General features: G+C 37.3%; 1 protein-coding gene and 1 non-coding gene across 4 annotated transcripts in view; one reads left to right on the top strand and one right to left on the bottom strand.

The window, feature by feature from the left end:
- The window catches only part of LOC116583916 (eukaryotic translation initiation factor 2 subunit 3, X-linked-like), a 43,617-nt gene that overhangs the window by 5,663 nt on the left and 13,210 nt on the right, over positions 1–24,744 (top strand). For all 3 annotated transcript variants that reach the window (XM_032331947.1, XM_032331948.1, XM_032331949.1), the window contains exons 5-9: positions 16,840–16,934; positions 19,208–19,366; positions 20,895–21,029; positions 21,497–21,591; positions 21,914–22,058. In XM_032331947.1, coding sequence (XP_032187838.1) covers positions 16,840–16,934; positions 19,208–19,366; positions 20,895–21,029; positions 21,497–21,591; positions 21,914–22,058 — 629 coding nt within the window. The remainder of the gene's footprint in view (positions 1–16,839; positions 16,935–19,207; positions 19,367–20,894; positions 21,030–21,496; positions 21,592–21,913; positions 22,059–24,744) is intronic.
- Positions 19,847–19,951, bottom strand: LOC116583956. Its single transcript, XR_004282977.1, has one exon. It is a non-coding gene; the product is annotated as a U6 spliceosomal RNA (small nuclear RNA).

The following is a 24,744-nucleotide window of genomic DNA, read 5'->3' as shown; positions in this document are numbered from 1 at the left end:
TATTTGTGGTTATAATAATGACATAATATCTTGAATACTGTAATCTTATTTCTTTTCAATTTTTTATTTAAATACAACTATTTAACATATACAGTATTATTAGTATTACAGGTAGAATTCAGTGATTCATAAGTCTTTTGTAACACCCACTGCTCATTACATCACTTAATACCCTTCACCCAGTTACCACATCCTTTCACCCACCTCCCCTTCAGTAACCTTCAGTTTGTTTCCTAGAGTTAAGAGTTTTTTATGGGGGTTGTCTGGGGGGCTCAATAGGTTGAATGTCTGCCTTTGGCTCAGCTTATGATCCTGGGCTCCTGGGATCAACTCCTACATTGGGCTCCCCGCTCAGTGGGAGTTTGTTTCTCCCTCTTCCTTTTCCCTTTATCCCTCCCCCTACTCATGCTTGCTCTCTGACAAGTAAGTAAATATATTTTTTAAACAGTCTTATCATTTGTCTCCCTCTCTGTTTTTGTCATCTTATTTTTCCCTCCCTTCCTCTATGCTCCTGTTTTATGTCTTAAGTTCCACATACGAGATCATATGATCATTGTATTTCTCTGATTTGACTTATTTCACTTAGCATAATACTGTCTATTTCAATCCATGTAATTGCAAATGGCGATATTTCATCCTTTCTGATGGCTGAGTGGTAGTCCATTGTGTGTCTGTGTGTGTGTGTGTATATATATATAAAACCATGTCTTTATTCATTCATCTGTCAGTGGACCTCTGGGTTCTTAACACAGTTTGCCTTTCGTGGCCATTGCTGCTATAAATATAGGGGTGCAGGTGCCCCTTCAGATCACTTCATCTGTATCTTTGGAGAAAATACCTAGTAGAGTAACTGCTGGGTCATAGGGTAGCTCTATTTTTCTATAGGGTATCTCTATTTTTCTATTTTTAATGTCTTGAGAAACCTACATACTGTTTTCCAGAGTGGCTGCACCAACTTGCATGCATTTTCATCAACAGTGTAGAAGGGTTCCCTTTTCTCTGCATCACCTCCAACATTTGTTTTTTGCTGTCTTGTTGATTTTCACCACTCTAGCTGGTGTAAGGTGGTATCTCATTGTGGTTCTGATATGAATTTCCATAATGCTGAGTGATATTGAACATTTTTCATGTGTCAGTTGGCCATTTGTATGTCTTTGCAGAAATGTCTTAATGTCTTCTGCCCATTTCTTAGGACTGGGTTATTTGTTCTTTGGGTGTTGAGTTTGATAAGTTCTTTATAGATTTGGGGTACTAGCCTTTATTTGCAAATATCTTCTGATTGGTTTCTTTGACTGTGATATTTGTTGTGCAGAAGCTTTTTATCTTGATGAAATCCAAAAAGTTCATTTTGCCTTTGTTTCCCTTGCCTTTGGAGACATGTCTAGCAAGAAGTTGCTGCAGCCAAGGCCACAGAGGTTTCTGCCTTTGTTCTCCTCTAGGATATTGATGGATTGCTGTCTCGCAATTAGGTCCTTCATCCATTTAGAGTCTATTTTTCTGTGTGGTATAAGAAAATGGTCCAGTTTCATTCTTCTGCGGTGGCTTTCCATTTTCCCAACACCATTTGTTGAAGAGACTCTCTTTTTTTTTTTTTCCATTGGATTTTCTTTCCTGCATTGTTCATCCCTTTGGCTGTTTGGGGTCTTTTATGGTTCCATACAAATTTTAGTAGTATTGTTCCAACTCTGTGAAAAATATTGATGGTATTTTGATAGGGATTGCATTACAGTATGGATTGCATTACAGTATAAATTGCTCTAGGAAGCGTAGACATTTTAACAATATTTGTTCTTCCCAGTTGATGAGCATGGAACATTTTTCCATTTATTTGTGTCTTTCTCAATTTCTTTCATGACTGAGTATAGATCTTTTTGGCTCTTTGGTTAAGTTTATTCCTAGGTATGTTATGGTTTTGGGTGCAACTGTAAATGGGATCGACTCCTTAATTTCTCTTTCTTCTGTCTTGCTATTGGTATATAGAAATGCAACTGATTTCTGTGCATTGATTTTATATGCACAGATTTTATATGATACTTCACTGAATTCCTGTATGAGTTCCAACAGTTTGGGAGCAGAGTCTTTCAGGTTTTCCACATAAAGTATCATAACACCTGTGAAGAATGAGAATTTGACTATCAATTCAGATGCATTTTACTTGTTGCATGATTGCTGAGGCTAGGACTTCTAGTACCGTGTTGAACAACAGTGGTTAGAGTGGGTATCACTTTCCTGTTCCTGAACTTAAGGAAGAAGCTCTCAGTTTTTCCCCATTGAAAATGATATTTACTGTGGACTTTTCATAAGTGGCTTTTATGATACTGGTGTATGCTGATCACATGTTATCATATACCTGTATCCTTACACTATAAGGAATTTTAATGAAGAAAGAATGTTGTACTTTGTCAAATGCTTTTTCTGCATCTATCAAAAGGATCATATGGTACTTGTCCTTTCTTTAATTAATGTAGTGTATCACATTGATTGATTTGCAGATGTTGAACCAAACTTGCAGACCAGGAATAAATCCCACTTGGTCATGATGAATAATCCTTTTATTATACTATTGGGTCATATTGGCTAGGATCTTGTTCAGTGTCTTGGCATCCATGTTCTTCAGAAATAATTGGTCTGTAATTCTCCTTTTTGGTGGGATCTTTGGTTTTAGGATAAGATAATTCTGGCCTCATAGAAGGAGTTTGGAAGTTTTCCTTCCATTTCTGTTTTTGAAACAGCTTCAAATGAATAGATATGATTTCTTTTCTTTTTCTTTTTTTTTCATTCTTTTTTTTTTTCTTTTTTAAAGATTTTATTTATTTATTTATTTGACAGACAGAAATCACAAGTAGGCATAGAGGCAGGCAGGCAGAGAGAGAGGAGGAAGCAGGCTCTATGCTGAGCAGAGAGCCCGATGAGGGGCTCGATCCCAGGACCCTGGGATCATGACCTGAGCTGAAGGCAGAGGCTTAACCCACTGAGCCACACAGGTGCCCCAGATATGATTTCTTTGAATATTGATAGGATTTTATGGAAAACTGACCCTGGACTCCTGTTTGTGGAAAATTTTTTATTGTTGATTTATCATTATATCCTTCCTGGCAGTGAGTCTATTTGTTTTCTGTTTCTTCCTGGTTCAGTTTTGGTAGTTTATATGTCTCTAGGAATGCATCCATTTCTTCCAGATTGTCTAATTTGCTTTCATATAGTTGCTTATAATGTGTTCTTATAATTGTTTGTATTTCTTTGGTGTTGGTTGTGATTTCTCCTCTTTCATTCATGATTTTATTAATTTAGGTCCTTTCTCTTTTCTTTTTGATAAGTCTGGCCAGGGGTTTATCAGTCTTATTAATTCTTTCAAAGAACCACCTCCTAGTATTGTTGATTTGTTCTACTGTTCTTTTGGTTTCTCTCTTCTTTTTTTTAAAGATTTTATTTATTTATGGGGCGCCTGCATGGCTCAGTGGGTTAAAGCCTCTGCCTTTGGCTCAGGTCATGATCCCAGGGTCCTGGGATCGAGCCCCGCATCGGGCTCTCTGCTCAGCGGGGAGCCTGCTTCCTCCTCTCTCTCTGCCTGCCTCTCAGCCTACTTGTAATCTCTGCCTGTCAAATAAATAAATAAAATCTTCAAAAAAAAAAAAAGATTTTATTTATTTATTTGACAGAGAGATCACAGGCAGGCAGAGAGGCAGGCAGAAAGAGAGAGGGGAAGCAGGCACCCAGCCTAGCAGAGAGCCTGATGTGGGACTTGATCCAAGGACCCTGAGACCATGACCTGAGCTGAAGGCAGAGGCTTAACCCACTGAGCCACCCAGGTTCCCTTCTTTTGGTTTCTATTTCTTTGATTTCTGCTCTAATCTTGATCATTTCTCTTCTCCTGGGTTTAGGCTTTCTGTGCTGCTTTTTCTCCAGCTCTTTTAAGTGTGGGTTTGCTACATACTTTCCTCTTAGGACTGCCTTTGCTGTGTCGGAAGGGTTTGAATGGTTGTGTTTTCATTTTCGTTTGTTTCCATGAATTTGTTAAATTCTTCTTTAATTTCTTGGCTGACCCATTCATTCTTTGGTATGATGCTCTTTCGCGTACATGTATTTAGTTCTTTCCAAATTTCCTCTTATGATTGAGTTCCAGTTTCAAAGCATTGTGGTCTGAAAATACACTGGGAATGATCCCAGTCTTTTGGTCCCAGCTGAGACCTGATTTGTGACCCACTATGTGACATATTCTGGAGAATGTTCCATGTGAGGATTGTGTATTCTGGTGCTTTATGAAGAAATACTCTGACTGTATCTGTTAAGTCTATCTGATCCAGTGAGTCATTTAAAGCCCTTGTTTCCTTATTAATCTTATGCTTAGATGATCTGTCCTTTGCCGTGAGTGGGGTGTTAAATTCCCCTACTATTATTGTATTATTATCTCTGTGTTTCTTTAATTTTGTTGTTAATTGGTTTATACACTGGTCCCATGTGTTCACATGTTCCCATGTGAGAGGCATAAATATTTACCATCATTAGATCTTCTTATTGGTTAGCCTATTTAATTATGATATAGTGTCCTTTTTCATTTCTTATTACAGCCTTTGGTATAAAATCTAGTTTACTGACGTAAGGATTGCCATCCCAGTTTTCTTTTGATATCCATTCACATTATAAATAGTTGTTCACCCTCTCACTTTGAACCTGGATATGTCTTTGGGTCTAAAGTGAGTCTCTTGCAGACAGCATATCAAGGCTCTTTTTCTTTTTATCCAGTCTGATAACATGTGCCTTGTTATTGGAGTATTGAGCTCATTTACATTTGGAGTAACCATTGAAAGATAGAAATTAATGTCATTGTATAACCTGTAAAGTCACTATTTCTTTGTATTGTCTCTGTTCTTTTCAGGTGGTCTCTCTCATCACTTAAAGAATCTCTTCTAGTATTTCTTACAGGGCTGCTCTAGTGTTCCCAAATTCCTTACTTGTTGTTCGTGGCAATTCTGGACCTCTCTTTCTCTTTGGAATGATAGCCTTGCTGGATCAAGAATCTTTGGCTACAGACGTTTCCCATTTATAACAGTGAGTCTCAAATGCCAGTCCTGGGGCACCTGGGTGCTTAACAGTTAAGTAGCTGCCTTTGGTCAGGTCATGATCCCATGGTCATGGGATCGAGTCCCACTTTGGGCTCTCTGCTCGGCAGCAAGCCTGCTTCTCCCTTGCTCTCTGTCTGCCTCTCTGCATACTTGTGCTGTCTCTCTGTTAAATAAATAAAACCTTTAAAAAAATAAAATGCCAGTCCTTTTTTGTGGACTGCCAGGTTTTGTGGACAGGTCTGCTGCCAGTCATCTGTGTCTACCCTTGTTAGTTTAGGACCTGGTCTCCTGAGCTGCTTTCAGGGTTTTGTCTTTGTCTCTGAAATTTGCAAGCTTCAATATTCTACGTTGGGGCATTGACATATTAGCATTGATTTAAGGGGAGGTTTTCTGTGCCTCCTGGACTTGATTATCTGCCCAGATCATAGAAGTTCTCAGCTACAATCTCCTCTTCTGGGATCCCAATAATTTTAATAATATTTTGCTTTATGTTAACACTTATCTCTCAAATACTCCCCTTGTGATCTAGTAGTTGCTTCTCTTTCCTTTTCTCAGTTCTTTATTCTCCATTATTTTGTCTTCTGTATCACTGATTCTCTCTTCTTCCTCATTTATCCCAGTAGTTAGAGACTCCATTTTTTATTGCGTCTCAGTAATGGCATTTTAAAAAAAATACTCATTTTTTTTTCTTTAAGATTTTATTTATTTATTTGACAGTGAGAGAGAGCACAAGCAAGGGGAGTAATCAGAAGAAGAAACAGGCTTCCCACCAAGCAGGGAGCCTAAAATGGTGCTCTATCCTAAGACCCTGGGAATGTGACCTGAGCCAAAGGTAGCCACTCAACGACTGAGCCACCCAGGCGCACCAGTAATGGCATTTTTTATTTCAACCTGGTTAGACTTTAGTTCTTTTATTTCTCCAGAAAGGGATTCTTTAGTGTCTTCTGTGCTCTTTTCAAGACCAGCTAGTATCTTTATAATCATTATTCTGGACTCTAGTCCCCACATCATACTTATGTCCATGTTGATTAGATCCCTGGCAGTCATTACTGTTTCTTGTTTTCTCTTTTGAGGTGAGTTTTTCCACCTTGTCATTCTGTCCAGAGAATAATAGATGAATAAGAGAACAAGGCCCTAAAATGTCAAGGATGACTCCAGAGAAATATACACTAAACTAATCAGGAGAAACCCTAAACCACAAAAAAAAAAAAAAAAAAAATTTTTTTATAAAAGGAGAATATAATCAGACAGGTGAACAGAATAGAGCAATAGGCACGCCTGGGTGGCTCAGTTGGTTAAGTGTCTGCCTTTGGCTCAGGACATGATATCAGGTCCCACATGGGCGGGGATGGGTAGGTCCCTGCCCAGGAGAGAGTCTGCTTCTCCCTCTTCCTGCTGCTGCAACTGCTTGTGCACTCACTCTATCTGTCAAATAAATAAATAAAATCTAAAAAAAAAAAAAGATTCAAGAAAACTGGCGGCATCACGTTACCTGATTTCAAGCTTTACTACAAAGCTGTGATCACCAAGACAGCATGGTACTGGCATAAAAACAGACACATAGACCAGTGGAACAAATTAGAGAGCCCAGATATGGACCCTCAACTCTATGGTAAAATAATCTTCAACAAAGCAGGAAAAATATACAGTGGAGAAAAGACAGTCTCTTTTTAATAAATGTTGCTGGGAGAACTGAACAGCTATATGTAGAAGAATGAAACTCTACCATTCTCTTACACTGTACACAAAGATAAACTCAAAATGGATAAAAGACCTCAATGTGAGACAGGAATCCATCAGAATCCTAGAGGAGAACATAGGCAGTAATCTCTTCGATAACAGCCACAGCAACTTCTTTCAAGATAGGTCTCCAAAGGCAAGGAAAGAAAAGCGAAAATGAACTTTTGGGACTTCGTCAAGATCAAAAGCTTCTGCACAGAAAAGGAAACAGTCAACAAAATGAAGAGGTAACCTATGGAATGGTAGAAGATATTTGCAAATGACAGTACAGACAAAAGGTTGATACCCAGCATCTATAAAGAACTCCTCAAACTCAACACACACAAAACAAATAATCATATCAAAAAATGGGCAGAAGACATGAATAGACACTTCTCCAATGAAGACATAAAAATGGCTATCAGACACATGAAAAAATGTTCATCATTACTAGCCCTCAGGGAGATTCAAATGAAAACCACATTGAATGGCCAAAATTAGCAAGGCAGGAAACGTGTGTTGGAGAGGATGTGGGTAAGGGTGAACCCTCTTACACTGTTGGTGGGAATGCAAGTTAGTGCAGCCTCTTTGGAGAACAGTGTGGAGGTTCCTCAAGAAATTAAAAATAGAGCTTCCCTATGACCCTGTAATTGCACTCCTGGGTATTTACCCCAAAGATAAAGATGTAGTGAAAAGAAGGGCCATCTCTACCCTAATGTTTATAGCAGCAATGGCCATGGTTGCCAAACTGTGGAAAGAACCAAGATGCCCTTCAACAGACGAATGGATAAGGAAGATGTGGTCCATATACACTATGGAGTATTATGCCTCCATCAGAAAGGATGAATACCCAACTTTTGTGTCAACATGGACGGGACTGGAAGAGATTATGCTGAGTGAAATAAGTCAAGCAGAGAGAGTCATCAGATGGTTTCACTTATTTGCAGAGGATAACAAATAACATGGAGGACATGGGGAGATGGAGAGGAGAAGGGAGTTGAGGGAAATTGGAAGGGGAGGTGAACCATGAGAGACTATGGACTCTGAAAAACAACCTGAGGGTTTTGAAGGGGCGGGGGTGGGAGGTTGGGGGAGCCAGGTGGTGAGTATTAAGGAGGGCATGTATTGCATGGAGCACTGGGTGTGGTGCAAAAACAATTGAATACTGTTATGCTGAAAAGAAATTTTTAAAAAAATTTACATTAAAAAAAGGCAATATAATCAGATATGTGAACAGAACAGAGCAAAGGCTAGATTGTGGGTGTATTTTGGTCTGTTAGAAGAAACTTCACCACATAATTGTAAAAAAAGAAAAAATATTGTAAAGAAAGAAAAATAAAATGAAATTCAGTAAAAGGATAGAATGTAAAGTAGAAAATTTGAAGACTTCAAGAAAAAATAAGAATATAATCAGACAGGTGAACAGATTAGAGCAATACAGTAGAATTTGGGTATTAGAAACTACATCCCAGAATTGTAAAGAAAGGAAAGCTTGGATATATATAAAAGTGATACTACATACAAAGAAATGTACAGCTACAGAATGTAACTGTAAAGGTGAAAATGATAAAAGAATTAATGATTTGATAACCTAAGAAATTTGTTGAAAAGGAAAAAGAAAAAATTAAAATTGAAATCATGCAGGGTCATCCCTCACCAGAGCAGATTTCTAAAAATTCCAATTTTATGCACATCTGCTTTTCAACTTTCCTTTAGCTGGCTGATGCATGCTCACTCCCGCTTCAGTCTATCTTCCCATATATCCCATCAGATTCACTAGAAAAAACTAATAAAAAATTAATGTCCTGTACTCCTCTACCTCTTCCTCCTTTTATAGAACTATTCTATCACCAGAAAGCTCTCTCTCTCGATGTCTCTTTAAAAAGTCTATTGACTTTTTATGTCTTGACTATTCTCCTGCATGATCTCTAATCCTTAGCAACCACTAATCTGTTAGTATTAATTTTTTTTGTTTTGACATGTTACATAATTCAATGTACTCTAAATTGACTTTTGACATTGATTTTTTTTCACTCGGTCTTTGAGAGCCATCCAAGAAGTTATTGAGCATGTCAGTAAGCAGGTCATTTTTCGTTTCTCTTGTTTTTAGTAAACTTTATCTTCTAGATTGGTTTTAGGTTCGCAGCATATTGAATAGATGGTATAGCGATTTGTCATATGCCTTCATCCCTTGGCATATATAGCTTCCTCCATTTTTAGCATGCCCAACCTGAATGGTATATCTGTTATAAATGGTGAATCTAATTTTGACACATCATCATTATCCAAAGTCCAAAATTTTATTAGGATTCAGTGTTGGTGTTGTATGTTCTGTGGATTTGCACAAATTATAAAACCTGTTTTCGTAGTTACACTGTGGTGCAGAGTAGTTCACTAACCTAAAAATCCTCACCTGTTAACTGACACTCCTCTCTAACCCCTAGCAACTACTGAGCTTTCTGTTGTCTCCAAAGTTTTGCCTTTTAAAATTTCTTCTAGATTTTTATACTTTTACGTTTTACATTTAGAACTGTGATCCCTGGGCGCCTGGGTGGCTCAGTGGGTTAAGCCGCTGCCTTCGGCTCAGGTCATGATCTCAGGGTCCTGGGATCGAGTCCCGTATCGGGCTCTCTGCTCAGCAGGGAGCCTGCCTCCCACTCTCTCTCTGCTGGCCTCTCTGCTTACTTGTGATCTCTGTCTGTCAAATAAATAAATAAAATCTTTAAAAAAAAAAAAAGAAGAACTGTGATCCCTTTTGAGTTCTTTTTTTTTTTTTTAATTTAAACCCATCCCCCTACCTACTTTCCCTCTGGTAACCATCAGTTTGTTGTCTAGAATTTCAAATCTCTCGTTCTTTTACTTTTTTCTCCTTATGAGTAAAATTACATAGTATTTGTCTTTCTCTGACTTGCTTATTTTGCTTAGTATTATATCTTTTGAGTTAATTTTTGTTCCAAGTATTAGATCCATGTCTAGATTTTTTTTTTTTTTTTAGATTCTTTATTTTTTTATTTGACAGAGATCACAAGTAGGCAGAGAGGCAGACAGAGAGAGAGGAGGAAGCAGGCTCCCTGCTGAGCAGAGAGCCCGACATGGGGCTGGATCTGAGGACCCCCGGATCATGCCCTGAGCAGAAGGCAGAGGCCTTAACCCATTGAGCCACCCAGGCGCCCCTACATTCATTTTTTCATATATTGCTGTCCCACTTTTTTCACATCCACCATTTGTTGGAGAGATTATCTTTGCTTCATTGTATTGCCTTGGTCCCTTTGTCCAATGTCAGTAAGCTATATGTTAATCTTTTCCTGTGGGTTCTGTTATATTGACATATTTGTCTATTTACTAATACCACATTATCTTGATTACTGTAGCTTTTAAATTTAAGCGTTAAAGGAGAATAGTATGCTGTAATTATGCTGTAATTTTGTTATTCTTTAACAAAAGAAGATTTTTATTAGCTGTTTTTAGTGCATTGCCTCTCCATAAAGAGTTTAAAATTACATTGTTGATACACATAAAGTAATTTACTGGGATTTGAGTTGTTATTTCTCTTAATCTTATAACAGTTTTAGAAAGAGCTGATGTCTTATATTTGGGTAGTCCCATCTATGAACTTGGACTCACTGTCCATTTATGTAGTCCTTTGATTTTGTTCATCAAAATACTGTAATTTTCTTTATTTTGATTTTGTATATATTTTGTTAGATTTTTATCTAAATGTTTTATTTTTAGAGATCCCAACGTCAATAGTTTGTTTTTTTAAGTTCTAATTTTAGTTCATTGGTGGCATACAGGAAAATGATTGATTTTTGTATCTTAACCTCAGATCTACAGCATACTATAGTTATTTACTAGTTCCAGGACCTTTGATTACTTCCTTTGGATTTCCTAAATAGATGGTCGTATAATGTGCAAGTAAAGATGATTTTATTCTTTCATTCTTAATTGTGATTTTTCATTTCCTTTGTCTTACTGCATTAGCTAGGACTTCCATTATGTTCAAAAGCAAGGGTGAGAGGAGACCTTTATCTTTCCCTAATCTTAGTTGAAAAACATTCTGTTTCTCACCATTAATTATGATGTTAACTATGGGGTTTTGTAAGTAATCTTTGTTAATTTGAAAAGGGCATCCTTTATTTCTAGTTTGGTAAGAGTTTTTTAATGAATTGTTGGATTCTGTTAAATGTTTTTTCTGCATTTGCTGATAAAATCGTATGTTTTTTTTCTTCTTTAACCTGTTAATGGTAAGAATTACATAAGACTTTATTTATTTATTTGACAGACAGAGATCACAAGCCAGCAGAAAAGCAGGCAGAGGGTGGGAGTGTGGGAGTGGGAAGCAAGCTCCCCGCGGAGCAGAGAGCCCTATGTGGGGCTCGATCACAGGACCCTGAGATCATGACCTGAGCCAAAGGCAAAGGCTCTAACCCACTGAGCCACCCAGGCACCCCACATTAGTTGTTTTCAAATGTTGAACCAGCCTTGCATACCCAGATTAAATAGTTTCATACTTAAATGTTTGGTAGAAAACACAGTGATCCTGTTTGTTTCTGGTACTTTCTGTTTTGGAAGAATAATGATTGATTTTATTTCTGTAATTGATTTAGACCTGTTTGCATTATCTTTTTCTTGTGTGAATTTTGTCAGGTTGTGTCTTTCCAGGAGTTGGTTCCTTTCATTCAGAATATCAAATTGATAGGCATAAAGTTGTTGATAGTATTCAGTTTTTTTCAGTTATGCATAAGGATCTTTGTGATAGGCCATCTTTCATTTCTGGTATTTGTCATTTGTATACTCCTTTTTTTTTTTTTTTAGCCAGAGGCTGCTTTTATTGATGTGTGCAAAGAACCACCTTTTTTGTTTTGTAAGTTTATTTCTGTTGATTTCCTCTTTCCAATTTTGTTGAGTTAGCATACTTTTTTAATGCTAAATAGTATTCTGTCATGTGCATGCAGCAATGTTAGCCATTCACCTATTATAAAACATTTTGAGGGTACCTGGATAGCTCAGTTGGTGGAGCATGCGTGGCTCCTGATCTTGGGATTCTGAGTTCAAGCCTCACTGGATGTAGACATTACTTAAATAAATAAATATATATATTTTTTAATGTTGGTTGCTTGTTGGGGTGGTGGCTCAGTGGGTTAAGCCTCTGCCTTCCACTCAGGTCATGATCTCAGGGTCCTGGGATTGAGCCCCACGTTGGACTTTCTGCTCAGCAGGGAGCCTGCTTCCTCCTTTCTGTCTCTGCCTGCCTCTCTACCTACTTGTGATCTCTGTCTGTCAAATAAATAAATAAAATCTTTAAAAAAATAGAATTTTGGTTGCTTCTAGTTTGGGGCAGTGAAATCAAAAAGCTGCTAAGAACAGTTATGTATAGGTTTTACACAGATCTACTTTTTCTTTTCTCTGAGACATATGCCTGGGTAAGTGATTACTGAGTTACAGTAATTTGTTTGTTTAGTTTTCTTAGAACATACTAACCTATCTTTCTAGAGTATCTACTGTTTTATATTTCTACCAATGGTATATAAGAAATCTACTTTCTTATCCTCATCAATATGTGTGATTGGGGCTTTTTTTTTAAGGTCTTCCAGGTTTTTATTTAAATTCAAGTTGGGTAACATACAATATTTGTTTCAGTGGTGGAATTCACTGATTCATCAGTTGCTTATAACACCCACTGCTTATTATATCCCATGATATCCTTGCTAATGCATCACACAATTACCCCATCTCTTCACCCACCTCCCCTACAGCAGCCCTGTTTATTCTCTGTTGTTCTGAGTCTCTTGTGATTTTTTTCCCTCTCTATTTTTTGGGTTTTTTCTTAAGATTTTATTTATTTATTAGAGAGAGACAGAGACAGCAGGAGGAGACGGGGGCACAGAACAGAAAAGGGGGCAGAAGGAGAGGGAGAAGCAGATTCCTTGCTGAGCATCATCCATTTGGGACTCAGTCCAAGATCCTGGGATCATGACCTGTTCCAAAATCAGATGCTTAATGACTGAACCACCCAGGTGACCCTCCCTCTCTGATTTTATCTTACTTTACTTTTCCTTCTCTTATACATTCTCTTTTGTTTTTCTTTCTTTTTCTTTTTTTTCTTAAGATTTTACTTGACAAAGATCACAAGTAGGCAGAGAGGCAGGCAAAGAGGGAGAGAGGAGGAAGCAGGCTTGCCACTGAGCAGAGAGCCGGATGTGGGGCTTGATCCCAGGACCCTGGGATCATGACCTGAATGGAAGGCAGAGGCTTTAACCCACTCAGCTACCCAGGCGCCCCCATTCTGTTTTGCTTCTTAAGTTCCACGTGAGTGAAATCATATGATATTTGTCTTTCTCTGATTGACTTATCTAGCTTAGCATAATAGTCTCTTGCTCCATCTACATCATTGCAAAAGCAAGATTTCATTGTTTTGATGCCTAAAGCTATTTCTTATTTTAGCTGTTGTAATAGGTTATAGTGAACTTGCATTTCCCTGGCTATGGTTGAACTAAATGACAATGAAAGATAACAAAATTTGTGGTATTTCCTAAGCAATGCTTTGGAATAGAGATTGATAGCACCAAAAGCTTACATTAGAACAGAGTGAAATCTCAGATTTATAATTAACCTCACAGCTTTAGACACAAGGAAAAGGAGAGCGAAATTAATTCAAAGCAGACAGAGAAGAAACAAATTAAAACCAGAAATATGGTGGAGAGAATCAATGAAATAAAAAGTGATTTTTCAAACAGATCTAGAAATTTAAAAAGCTTTAGCAAGACTGAGAAAAGAAGACTAAAGGCACAAGTTACTGATTTCAAGAATGATCCTGTATGTATAAGACAAGACCCTGGCAATATCAAAATAGAGACTACTATATGCACCTTTACATAAATAAGAGAACAGAGATAAGATCATGGATGTCTTGAGCATTGCAGACTGTTGTAAGTCACCTGGCATGAATTACTTAGATTGAATGTCTCATAGATAATAAGTAAGTTGAACTTATATTTGAAAAACTTGAGAAAGGGGACACCTGGGTGGCTCAGTTGATTAACCATCTGCCTTCAGCTCAAGTCATGATCTTAGGGTCCTGGATCCAGTCCCACATTGGGCTTCTTGCTTACTGGGGAGCCTGCTTCTCCTTCTGCCTGCTGTACCCCCTGCTCATGCTCTCTCCCTCTGACAAATAAAACCTTGAAAGAAAATTTTTAAAAAAACAAGAAGTCTTTAGTTGTATGTGGTTTTGGTGCAGAATTCTACTGTACATTAAATAAGAAGTAAAGTGAATTCTGTACACTAGAAGAGGACAGAGCAGGACAAGCAACTCTTTGTAAATGTAGTACCACCCCAATGCCAAATCAAAGAGAGTACAAAAAGAGGAAAAAAAAAAAACTGCAAGTCTAGTATTCTAAATGTATATAGGTACAATGGTTACTTACATTTAGCACATAAAATAGAGAAATATGTAAAAGACTTAAGTAGCATGACAAAATAGGTGTTCATTTTAGGGAATAGCCAGGCCAATATAGTATTTGCAAAGTATTCAGTGATATTCTCCTTATCAGGAGACTAAGAAGAAAAATTCTATGTTCATATAAATTGATGAGGAAAAAATTCAACTTGATAACTAGGAATGCAAATTTCTTCATCTTGATAAAGAACTGCTGCAACAAACCTTATGTGAAAATGGGATAAGACTTAATGTTTCACCTTAAGTTCAGTAATAGTGAATGCAAAGATACCATCTCTCACCATTTTTATTATACGTGGTACTAGAAGTTGTGATGTAAGGCAAGAAAATGTAATAAAAGACAGAGACATTGGAAAGAAAAAAACTTTCCGCATTGGCAGTTGACACCATTTACCTGCACAGAAGTTCCCAGGGTATCTAAAAAAAACTTAACCAAGGTAGCAGGATATAAGATTAACTTAACAAAAATTTTATTTCTGGGGGCACCTGGGTGGCTCACTGGCTTAAAGCCTCTGCCTTCGGCTCAGGTCATGATCTCGGGATTGAGCCCCACATTAGGTCTCTGCTCATCAGTGAGCCTGCTTCCCCCGCTCTCTGCCTGCTTCTCTGCCTACTTGTGATCTCTCTCTCTCTCTGTGTCAAATAAATAAAATCTTTAAAAAAAATTTTTTTATTTCTGTTGACTAGCAATGCATGAATGCATATGTAAAACTTAAAATACTCTAAGTCCCTTAGAAAGATTAAATACTTAAATGTGAAATTAATTGTAAAACACCAAGGGCACTTAAGTGAAAATTGCATAGCTTTGAAAGAAATAAGGTGTAAATGAATATACCATGTTATAGATTATGATGCTCAACAGAGTGAAGATGCTATTTTTTGCTCAAATTTATCTATTGCTGGTGAAGGGAGGGCTAAATAAGTGGAATACAGTTAGAGATCCTAGAAATAGATTCATGCAAATATGTCTAAGTGATTTTTTTTTTTACAAAGAAAGATTAAGTGGAATATAGACTTTTCAATAAATAGTCCTAGAGCAGTTCAATGTCTGTAGTCAGAAACAAAACCAAAAAAAATGAGTCTAGTCTTAAACCAGACACCTTTTATTCAAGCTGTACACTTCAGGGTGCCTGGCTGACTCATTTAGTGGAGTATTTAACTCGTGATTTAATGGTCATAAGTTTGATCCCCACATTGGGCATAGAGGTTACTTTAAAAAAAAAATAAACCACAAAAATGTACACTTTATATTCAACATTTGTGTATATTCACATTTTCAGTACATGCTCAAAATGTACGTACACTTGAGTCTTAAATGGATCAGATAAATTCTTAAAAGGAAACATAGTCAAAATTGTTTAAGACCTAGGACTAGGGGTGTTTTTAGATATTATGCTAATATGTCATTCATAAAAAAGAAAGGTTGGAATATTTCAGTTCATCAAACTTAAAAATAATTGCTCTGCAAAAGATCTGTTAGGAGGATCAAAGGAAAAGCTAATGACTTATAGATAATACATTAGTTCTTGAACAAGATGAATATAAATTGCCAGAGTCTGTTAGCACACTTTTTTCAATAAGTACAATACTCTGTTTTCCTTTTAATTTTCCTAATAACACAGTAGAAATACAGAATATAAGATGTGTACAAACTCTGTGTTAATTGGCTGTTCATGTTACTGGTAAAGCTTATAGTCAACAGTAGGCTATTAAATTTTGGGAGAGTCTGAATTTGTACACAGATTTTCAGCTATGCGGGAGAATTGGCACACCAATCCTGCATTTCTTAAGGATCAACTCTTTGCAAATCATATGTCTAATAAGAGACTAGAGGGCATAAAGAACTTTCAGAAACTCAACAGTTAAAAACAAATGATGCCTCTCAAATTCCTCATATCAGAGAGATCATTTGAGAGGCATGACGGGTAAGGAAGGAAAAAATGAAACAAGATGTGATTGGGAGGGAGACAAACCATAAGAGTCTCTTAATCTCAGGAAACCGAGGGTTGCTGGAGGGCAGGGGGAGAGGAATGGGGTGGCTGGGTGGTGGACATTGGGGAGGGTATGTGCTATGGTGAGTGCTGTGAAATGTGTGAGCCTGATGATTCACAGACCTGTTACCCCTGAGGCAAATAATACATTATATGTTAATTTAAAAAAAATAAATTAAAATAAAATAAAACAAAAAACAAATGATGCATCTAGAAAATGAGAAGGACATGAAGAGCATATATGGAAGGCAAATAAACACTTCACTTATATGTCATTAAGTTTGGCTTTCGTATCATATTTCTAGTATACATTATATATATAAAGTCTGCATTTTCCTCACTTTCATATTTATCTTTGGGTGTTTTCCTAAGGTTATTTGAGCCTTGTTTTTGGGTAAGTTCTATCTGTAACTAGTTTCACCTGCTTTGTAATGACATTTCATCATTTTAATTTCAGCCGGCAATCTCATTTCAAAATTCTGGAACCATCAGGTTTTGAAGCCACTTGCAGCAAGAATAATTATTTTTGAAGTGATTTAACTGTTGGAAGGCAGTGACTTGAATGTTCAAATATTAATTCTAAATCTGATTGTTTCTTAATTGTTAGACATGTTTCCTTTGTTGACTGTCCGGGCCATGATATTTTGATGGCTACTATGCTGAATGGTGCAGCAGTAATGGATGCAGCTCTTCTGCTGATAGGTAAATAATATCAAAATTGGTTTGACAAATCTCTTTGGAACCAATCCCATTTGGAATATTTAAAGGGGAACTAGTGCCTTTAGTGGCCATAAATGAGAACTAGCAGGTCACCCAAATTAACATCCATGTGTGCCAATATGAAAAAATACCAATCAGGATGAACCCAGGGCTAATATCTAGTGACAATTCTTATGGTAGTATGCCCCTCACCCCCAAAAACTCATTTCTAAGTGAACAGTGCTTTCTTCTTGCTATTGTTTTTTAGAGTTTTTCATGTAAAAGTATGCTAGGTTAAAAGAGGTTATTTTTTAATGTCTCTGGATTGTCTGTGGTGTTATTGAATAGTGGTTTTTTAGATACAACTCTTATATGAAATGCTGACATAGGGCCTGCATAGAGGTTTTCAAAGTAAGGTTTTGCTTTCTTCCCTGGGTGTACTGTCAAGAGGTTTTGTGACTAGAGGCTACATGGAGTTTCAGGCCAAATATAAAGTTAAAGAGATGTTTCCATCCAAGATTGCCTTTAGTTCTGACACCAAATGAAAGTCGGGAAGTTCCTGAATCATCTTTAAGTTGATAGTTTATTAGACTCCTATCTCATTGAAAGCTGTTACACTAAACACTTGAAATTTATTATAGGAAAGGGATGCATATTAAGGTGAGCCAAAGGGAGAGACATGTAGGTCATAGTCCAAAAGGGTTTCAACCATGAAATTTCCATTGTCCTTTCTCTGGAAGCAGAGGTTATTTTCTCAGCACATTTTATAACATAAATCACAAAATATTACAAACCAAGGGAAATCGCCTGAGTTTTGGTGTCGGAAATTTCTATTGAGGTGCCATTAAGTAAACTTAAGTAACAAATTGCCTTCCTCGTTTGTTTGAGTCTCTAGATCTACTGAAACCTCATGTCCCCAATACCTTCACCTAAATAAGGCTTTTTCTGGCATAGCCAGCCTCTAAGATTATCAACTTCGGAACCCTACCCTAAGATCTGGTGTAGTCCACCCCAAACCTAAATAAGGACACTCTTACCAGGAATGATAGATTTTATCTTCAAAAAGTCCAACACAAAGACAAATTTGTGCAAGGCTAAATGCTTTCCTACACAGGAGTATACCTTTCAAGGAGTTTGGTACAAGGCATTTAATATCACAGCTTGGGGAAGATAATCATTGGGTTACTAAAAATTATGTGGTTTATAATGTGTAGTCGATAGCTTTCCTTTTTCTTATTAATAGCCATATCTGCTACCTGTTGCTATATAGCAAAGTACCACAAAACCTAGCAGCTTAGCATATCAGATATTTAATCATTATTTATGTGAACAGAGTTTTGTTGTCTCTAGCTAAAGAACCCAAAATTTATACTAATTTCTCAGCAGGAGCTGGAGTTATATCAAGACGTCTGGGGCTAAAGAATCTGATTTTAAGTTCACTCAGACCTCACTTTCTCCTCAAGTGGACCTTTCCATAAGTTGTCTAGTTGTCCTCATGACATTTCACCTGTTTTTTTCCCCAAGTGGGAAGCCAGAGTCCTTGTGATCTAACTCAAGAAGTGATACTGCATCACTTCTGAAATTTTCTTTGTTATTGGATGGCTTTCCAGTATTTAAAGGGAAGAATTTTACAAGGGTGTGACTATGAGATCATAGGGATTACTGGGAGCCATCTTTGTGGTTGTCTTCTGTAGGCTTGGATAATTGTAATTTGTAGACTGCATTAAGCTACTTTCCTTCTTAATTGCTCCAGATTGGGTCAGAATATCCCAACTGGATAGAACCAGAGGGATATATGTTATGTCTGAGTAAAAGCCATGAAGACGTTGAAAGAAGCCGAATTTGTTAAATTCCAAGGACTGTGCTTAGGATAAGGGTTTAAACGGTGGAGAAAACCCACAGAAATCAGTTGTGAAGTTTAAACAGGGTCTCACAGCATCACCTGAGTGGCGCAGTCATTGGGTCTTTGCCTTCGGCTCAGATCAAGGTCCCAGGGTGGTGGGATGGAGCCCCATATTGGGCTCCCTGCCTAGCTAGAAGCCTGGTGCTCCCTCTCCCACTCCCCTGCTTGTGTTCCCTCTCTTTCTGTATCTCTCTCTGTCAAATAAATAAAATCTTTTAAAAAATAATAAAAAATAAACATAGTAAACAGGGCCTCACAGAGATACTTGGCAATGGTATAAGGAATTTGGTTTGAATGAGACATCCAGAAGTTTATTGGATGCCAACTAATTCTTATGACTCATTTTGTTTTTTATTCTTTATCATCAATTTAGCTGGTAATGAATCTTGTCCTCAACCTCAGACTTCTGAACATCTGGCTGCCATAGAAATAATGAAACTGAAACATATTTTGATTCTGCAAAATAAAATTGATTTGGTAAAAGAGAGTCAAGCTAAAGAACAGTATGAACAGATACTTGCCTTTGTGCAAGGTAAGATGCTATGATGTTAAATAAACATGAGTTACTTTGAGAGCCATTTAACCCAGAAATCTTCATGTAATTATCAAAAACGAAGTGACTTGATGAGTTAAAAGCCTCTTTATCGCCCATTACTTAATACTTTTATTGCTTTTAGCCATCTGATAGAAGCAATGAAGTTTTTCTGAATTTGATTAAAAGAAGTTCTAGTCTATAAATGTTACCAGTTGGCTTGGGAGAGGGGGTGTTTTGAGTAAATACTTAAAAAAAGTTGGGGGGGGAGCACCTTGGGTGACTGAGTCATTTAAGCAGATCTTCCTCACATCATGATCCCAGAGTCCTTGGATCGAGTCCCACATTGGGCTCCCTCCTCAGTGGGGAATCTGCTTTTCTCTCTCTCTGCTTGCTTATGCTCTCTTTCACTCATTCTCTCTCTCAAATAAATCTTTTTTAAAAATTTTTAACAATATAATAACATTTTATTACAATAATAAAAATATTAAGCACTTCGTGAATTTGGGTTTCATCTTTGCATATGGGGCCATGCTACTCTTCCCTATGTCAATAAAATTTTAGCACATATGCTACCGCCAACACCACCACCAATCATATGTTCTAAAAAATCTTACCGGGGAACCTGGGTGGGTCAGTCAGTTAAGCATCTGCCTTTGGCCCAGATCGTGATCTTGGGGTCCTGAAACGAGCCCCTCATCGGACTCCTTGCTCATGGGGGAATCACCTTCTCCCTCTGCTGCTTCCCCTCCTTGTGCTCTCTCCTCCTACTGAATAAATAAATTTTTTAAAACTACTAATAAAAAAATAAAAACTTGGGGCGCCTGGGTGGCTCAGTGGGTTAAAGCCTCTGCCTTCAGCTCGGGTCATGATCCCAGGGTCCTGGGATCGGGTTCCACATTGGGCTCTCTGCTCAGCAGGGAGCCTGCTTCCTCCTCTCTCTGCCTGCCTCTCTGCCAACTTGCGATCTCTGTCAAATAAGTAAATAAAATCTTAATAAAATAAAATAAAATAAAAACCCTAATGATAGTAAAATGAGTGAAACTATCTTTTTTATTTCTTGGTTTATGTTCTAATTATTCTGACTTTGTTTCTTCTCATTGAGTATCTGTTTCTAGAATTAGACCCAGTAGTGATTTTTTTAATCTTCATAGTGGCCCTTTCACTAAAACTTAGTTTTTATTTGGAGCAAGACATGATTTATCTTTTTGGTATTTGGTTCCTTGTCTTTTTTACTTGTTAAGAAACTCTGTCTATAGTATCCAAATTATGCAGGTAATTTTATCCTTTTCAGATTCTAATTTAATTTCATAATTTTTACTTACAGGGCATAATACTGAATTTTAGGGGGGGAAATATTGTGGATGTTTCTAAACAGTGGTCACGATCACTTTTCAGCCTTTTGGCTAAGATCAGTTTAAACAGAATGATCAATTCTTGTTACTGACATTTGTATAGGGGTGTTTGATGCCTACACAACAGTTTCTAGAAAACTGTCAAATTTCGGTATTTTGGGTTTGTCAAATAGGTACAGTAGCAGAAGGAGCGCCTATTATTCCAATTTCTGCTCAGCTGAAATACAATATTGAAGTCGTTTGTGAGTATATTGTAAAGAAAATTCCAGTACCTCTGAGAGACTTTACTTCAGAACCCCGACTTATTGGTAAGAACTTAACCCGCTGGTGTTTATTGACCCTACCTTTTCATATGGTTGTTTTGCCCTTCCTTCAAATATGCTAACGTTATGAGGTGTAATGAGTTCCTGGAGTTATGACTTCAGTGTGTGAATTATTAAGGTGAGGGCTGTCCATAAGTTAGCCTATAAAAGTCATCCTTTCACATAATCATACAGATACAGTGTTATGTTCCTTTATAATAGTTATGTTGTACTTCATGGGAAAGCATAAATATGTCACTTACTGGTCAGGTTAATTTCATTCTCCATTATACATAAAACTGCAGTCTGATTGGAATAATAATATTTTCCTATAATATTTTTCTACCTAGTCAGCTCTGAGATACAGATTTCAAGTGGCTACTGCTGTACAAAACACTAACTTGAATAAGTATTTCTTCTAATTAAAATAACAGGATTAGCTTTATGGTTTCTTTTATTCCTTATCTTTACAGTTATTAGGTCTTTTGATGTCAACAAACCTGGCTGTGAGGTTGATGACCTTAAAGGTGGTGTGGCTGGTGGCAGCATTTTAAAAGGAGTATTAAAGGTAAACTAAATTGTAAATTTTTGTTTCTTAAGTGGAAAAAATATATGGTTAAACAAAATCTAAAAATGTTAGAAATATGTATTTTTACTACTTTGTACTTTAAATATGTATGGTGTGAATCATACCTTTCTTATATGTAAGTGGTTAATTGAGTGGTTATTAGCTTTCTAACTTCTGTATTTTTAAGTTTTTTGTCCTTCTAGAGTAATACTGAAATTATTGTTGGAATACATGCCTTTTCAATTTAGCAGTCTATCAGTTAGGACTGTTCACACATAAATGGTAATTGGTTGTCTCAAAAATTTTAATTACTCTCTTTTAGGTGGGCCAGGAGATAGAAGTGAGACCTGGTATTGTTTCCAAAGATAGTGAAGGAAAACTCATGTGTAAACCAATCTTTTCCAAAATTGTGTCACTTTTTGCAGAACACAATGATCTTCAGTATGCTGCTCCAGGGGGTCTTATTGGTAAAAATTTTCATTTCATCTATAAGCTGTTATTAGTGGTTAGTCATAATACTATATCAAGTGCATTATCTGAAAGTATATGTCTCTGATTAGATATTTTAATTCAATATGGAAAAGCAGGTTATGCAAGTATATAGGTAGGTTAGTTAGTGATTTTATTTTTTACATATTTATTTTAATGATTTTATTTAATTTGACAGAGACAGCAAGAGAGGGAGCGCAAACAGGGGGAGTTGGAGAGGGAGAAGCAGGCTCTCCACTGAGTAGAGAGCCTGAGGCAGAACTCGATCCCAGGACCCTGGGATCATGACCTGAGCCGAAAGTGGACACTTAACAGCTGAGCCACCCAGGTGCCCCAAAATCTGGGATTTTTTTTCCTTTTATTTATTTTTTACTTTTTAAAAATTAATTACTTTATTTTTAACTCTGGTATAGTTAACATACAGTGTTATCTTAGCTTCAGGTATACATTGTAGTCTTATACGTAACTCAGTAATTCATCATGGTAAGTGTTCTCTTGTTCCCCTTCAGCTTAATTAATACCCACCTACCTCCCCTCTGGTAACTATTAGTTTATTCTCTAGAATTAAGAATCTCTTTCTTTTTTGTTCTCTTTTTCTTGTTCATTTGTTGTATTTCTTTTATTCCACATATGAGTGAAGGCAAATGCTATTTGTCTTCTCTAACTTATTTCACCTAGCAGAACATGTAGATCCATACATGCTGTTGCAAATGACAAGATTTCATTCTCTTTGGGCGCCTGGGTGGCTCAGTGGGTTAAGCCGCTGCCTTCGGCTCAGGTCATGATCCCAGGGTCCTGGGATCGAGTCCCGCATCGGGCTCTCTGCTCGGCAGGGAGCCTGCTTCCTCCTCTCTCTCTGCCTGCCTCTCGGCCTACTTGTGTTCTCTCTCTGTCAAATAAATAAATAAAATCTTAAAAAAAAAAAAAAAGATTTCATTCTCTTTTATGGCTGCTATTCCATTTTGTATATACACATCTTTTTTATTCATTTTATAGATGGACATGGGCTGCTTTATATTTTGTTTATTTTAAATAATGGTGCAGTAAACATGTGGGTGCATGTCTGTTTGAATTAGTGTTTTCATATTCTTGGGATAAATACCTTGTAGTGGAATTGCTGAATCATGTGGTGTTTCTATTTTTAACTTACTGAGGAACCTCCATACTAGTTTCCAGAGAGGCTTTACCAGTTTACATTCCTACCAACAGTGTAAGAGGGTTTCCTTTTCTCTGATGCTTCCCATACCTATTTTTTAAATTTCAGCCATCTTTTTTAAAAAGATTTTATTTATTTATTCGAGAGACAGAGAGCATAAGCAGGGGGGCGGGGTGGGAGATGGAGAAGCATACTTCCCGCTTAGCAGGGAGCCCAACATGGGGCTCTATCCCAGGACCCTGAGGTCATGACCTGAGCTGAAGGCAGACACTTGATTGACTAAGCCAATCAGGCGCTCCTGATTTTAGCCATCCTTTTTTTTTTTTTTTTTTTTTTAAGATTTTATTTATTTGACAGAGAAATCACAAGGAGACAGAGAGGCAGGCAGAGAGAGGGGGAAGCAGGCTCCCTGCTGAGCAGAGAGCTCCATGTAGGGCTCGATCCCAAGACCCTGAGACCATGACCTGAGTCCAAAGCAGTGGCCTAACTTTCTGAGCCACCCAGGTGGCCATGATTTTAGCCATTTTGACAGGGTGAGGTTGGAATTTTGATTTGCATTTCTCTAATGAGATGAGTCATGTCTACATCTTTTCATGTGTCTATGGCCATTTACATGTCTTCTTTGGAAGAATGTCTGTTCATGTCTTCTGCCCATTTCTTAATTGAATTATTTGGTTTGGGGGATGTTGAGTTTGTTAAGTTCTTTATATATTTTGGTTACTAACCTCTTATCAGATATATTATTTGCAAATATCTTCTCCCATTCCATAGTTTGCCTTTTAGTTTCCTTCGTGTTTAAGCCATTATTATGTATTTTATTTATTTATTTATTTTAATATTCTTTGTTACTTTCTTTTTTCTTTTTAAATGATATGTGTCCTCTCTGAAGACTAGATTCTCTCCTCTCTCAGGGGTTTGTTTCTACTACTTACGTTAGTTGTCACTGTATTTACTGACTTTCCTGAACTAATTCTATAATGTCTGTTTTTTTTTTCATGTGTGCTCACTGAAGGGTAGCTTAGTTAGTTTAGCGCTTAGCCAGTGATTGAGAGGAAGAAATTTCCTTAATACCTAGAACCTGTAGTCCTTCCAGCCTTTATTAAAGAACTCTGGTGTGTCAATGATATATCACTAACTAAACAAAGCTAAACAAGCTAAGGAGGAGGTGGAGGGTAGGGAGGGAGAAGTGAAACAAGATGGGACCAGGGAGGGAGACAAACCATAAGAGACTCTTAATCGGGGCACCTGGGTGGCTCAGTGGGTTAAAGCTTCTGCCTTTGGCTCAAGTCATGATCTCAGGGTCTTGGGATCGAGTCCCGTATGGGTCTCTCTGCTCAGCAGGGAGCCTGCTTCCTCCTCTCTCTCTGCCTTGCCTCTCTGTATACTTATGATCTCTGTTTGTCAAACAAATAAATAAAATCTTAAAAAGAGAGAGAGAGAGACTCCATCAGGAAATGAACTGAAGGGTTGCTGGGGGTTCGGGGGCGGGATAGGATGGCTGAGTTATG

Source organism: Mustela erminea, chromosome Y (assembly GCF_009829155.1).
Source record: "Mustela erminea isolate mMusErm1 chromosome Y, mMusErm1.Pri, whole genome shotgun sequence".
Taxonomy (NCBI): Eukaryota; Metazoa; Chordata; class Mammalia; order Carnivora; family Mustelidae; genus Mustela; species Mustela erminea.
This window is presented reverse-complemented; position numbering and strand designations above follow the sequence as displayed.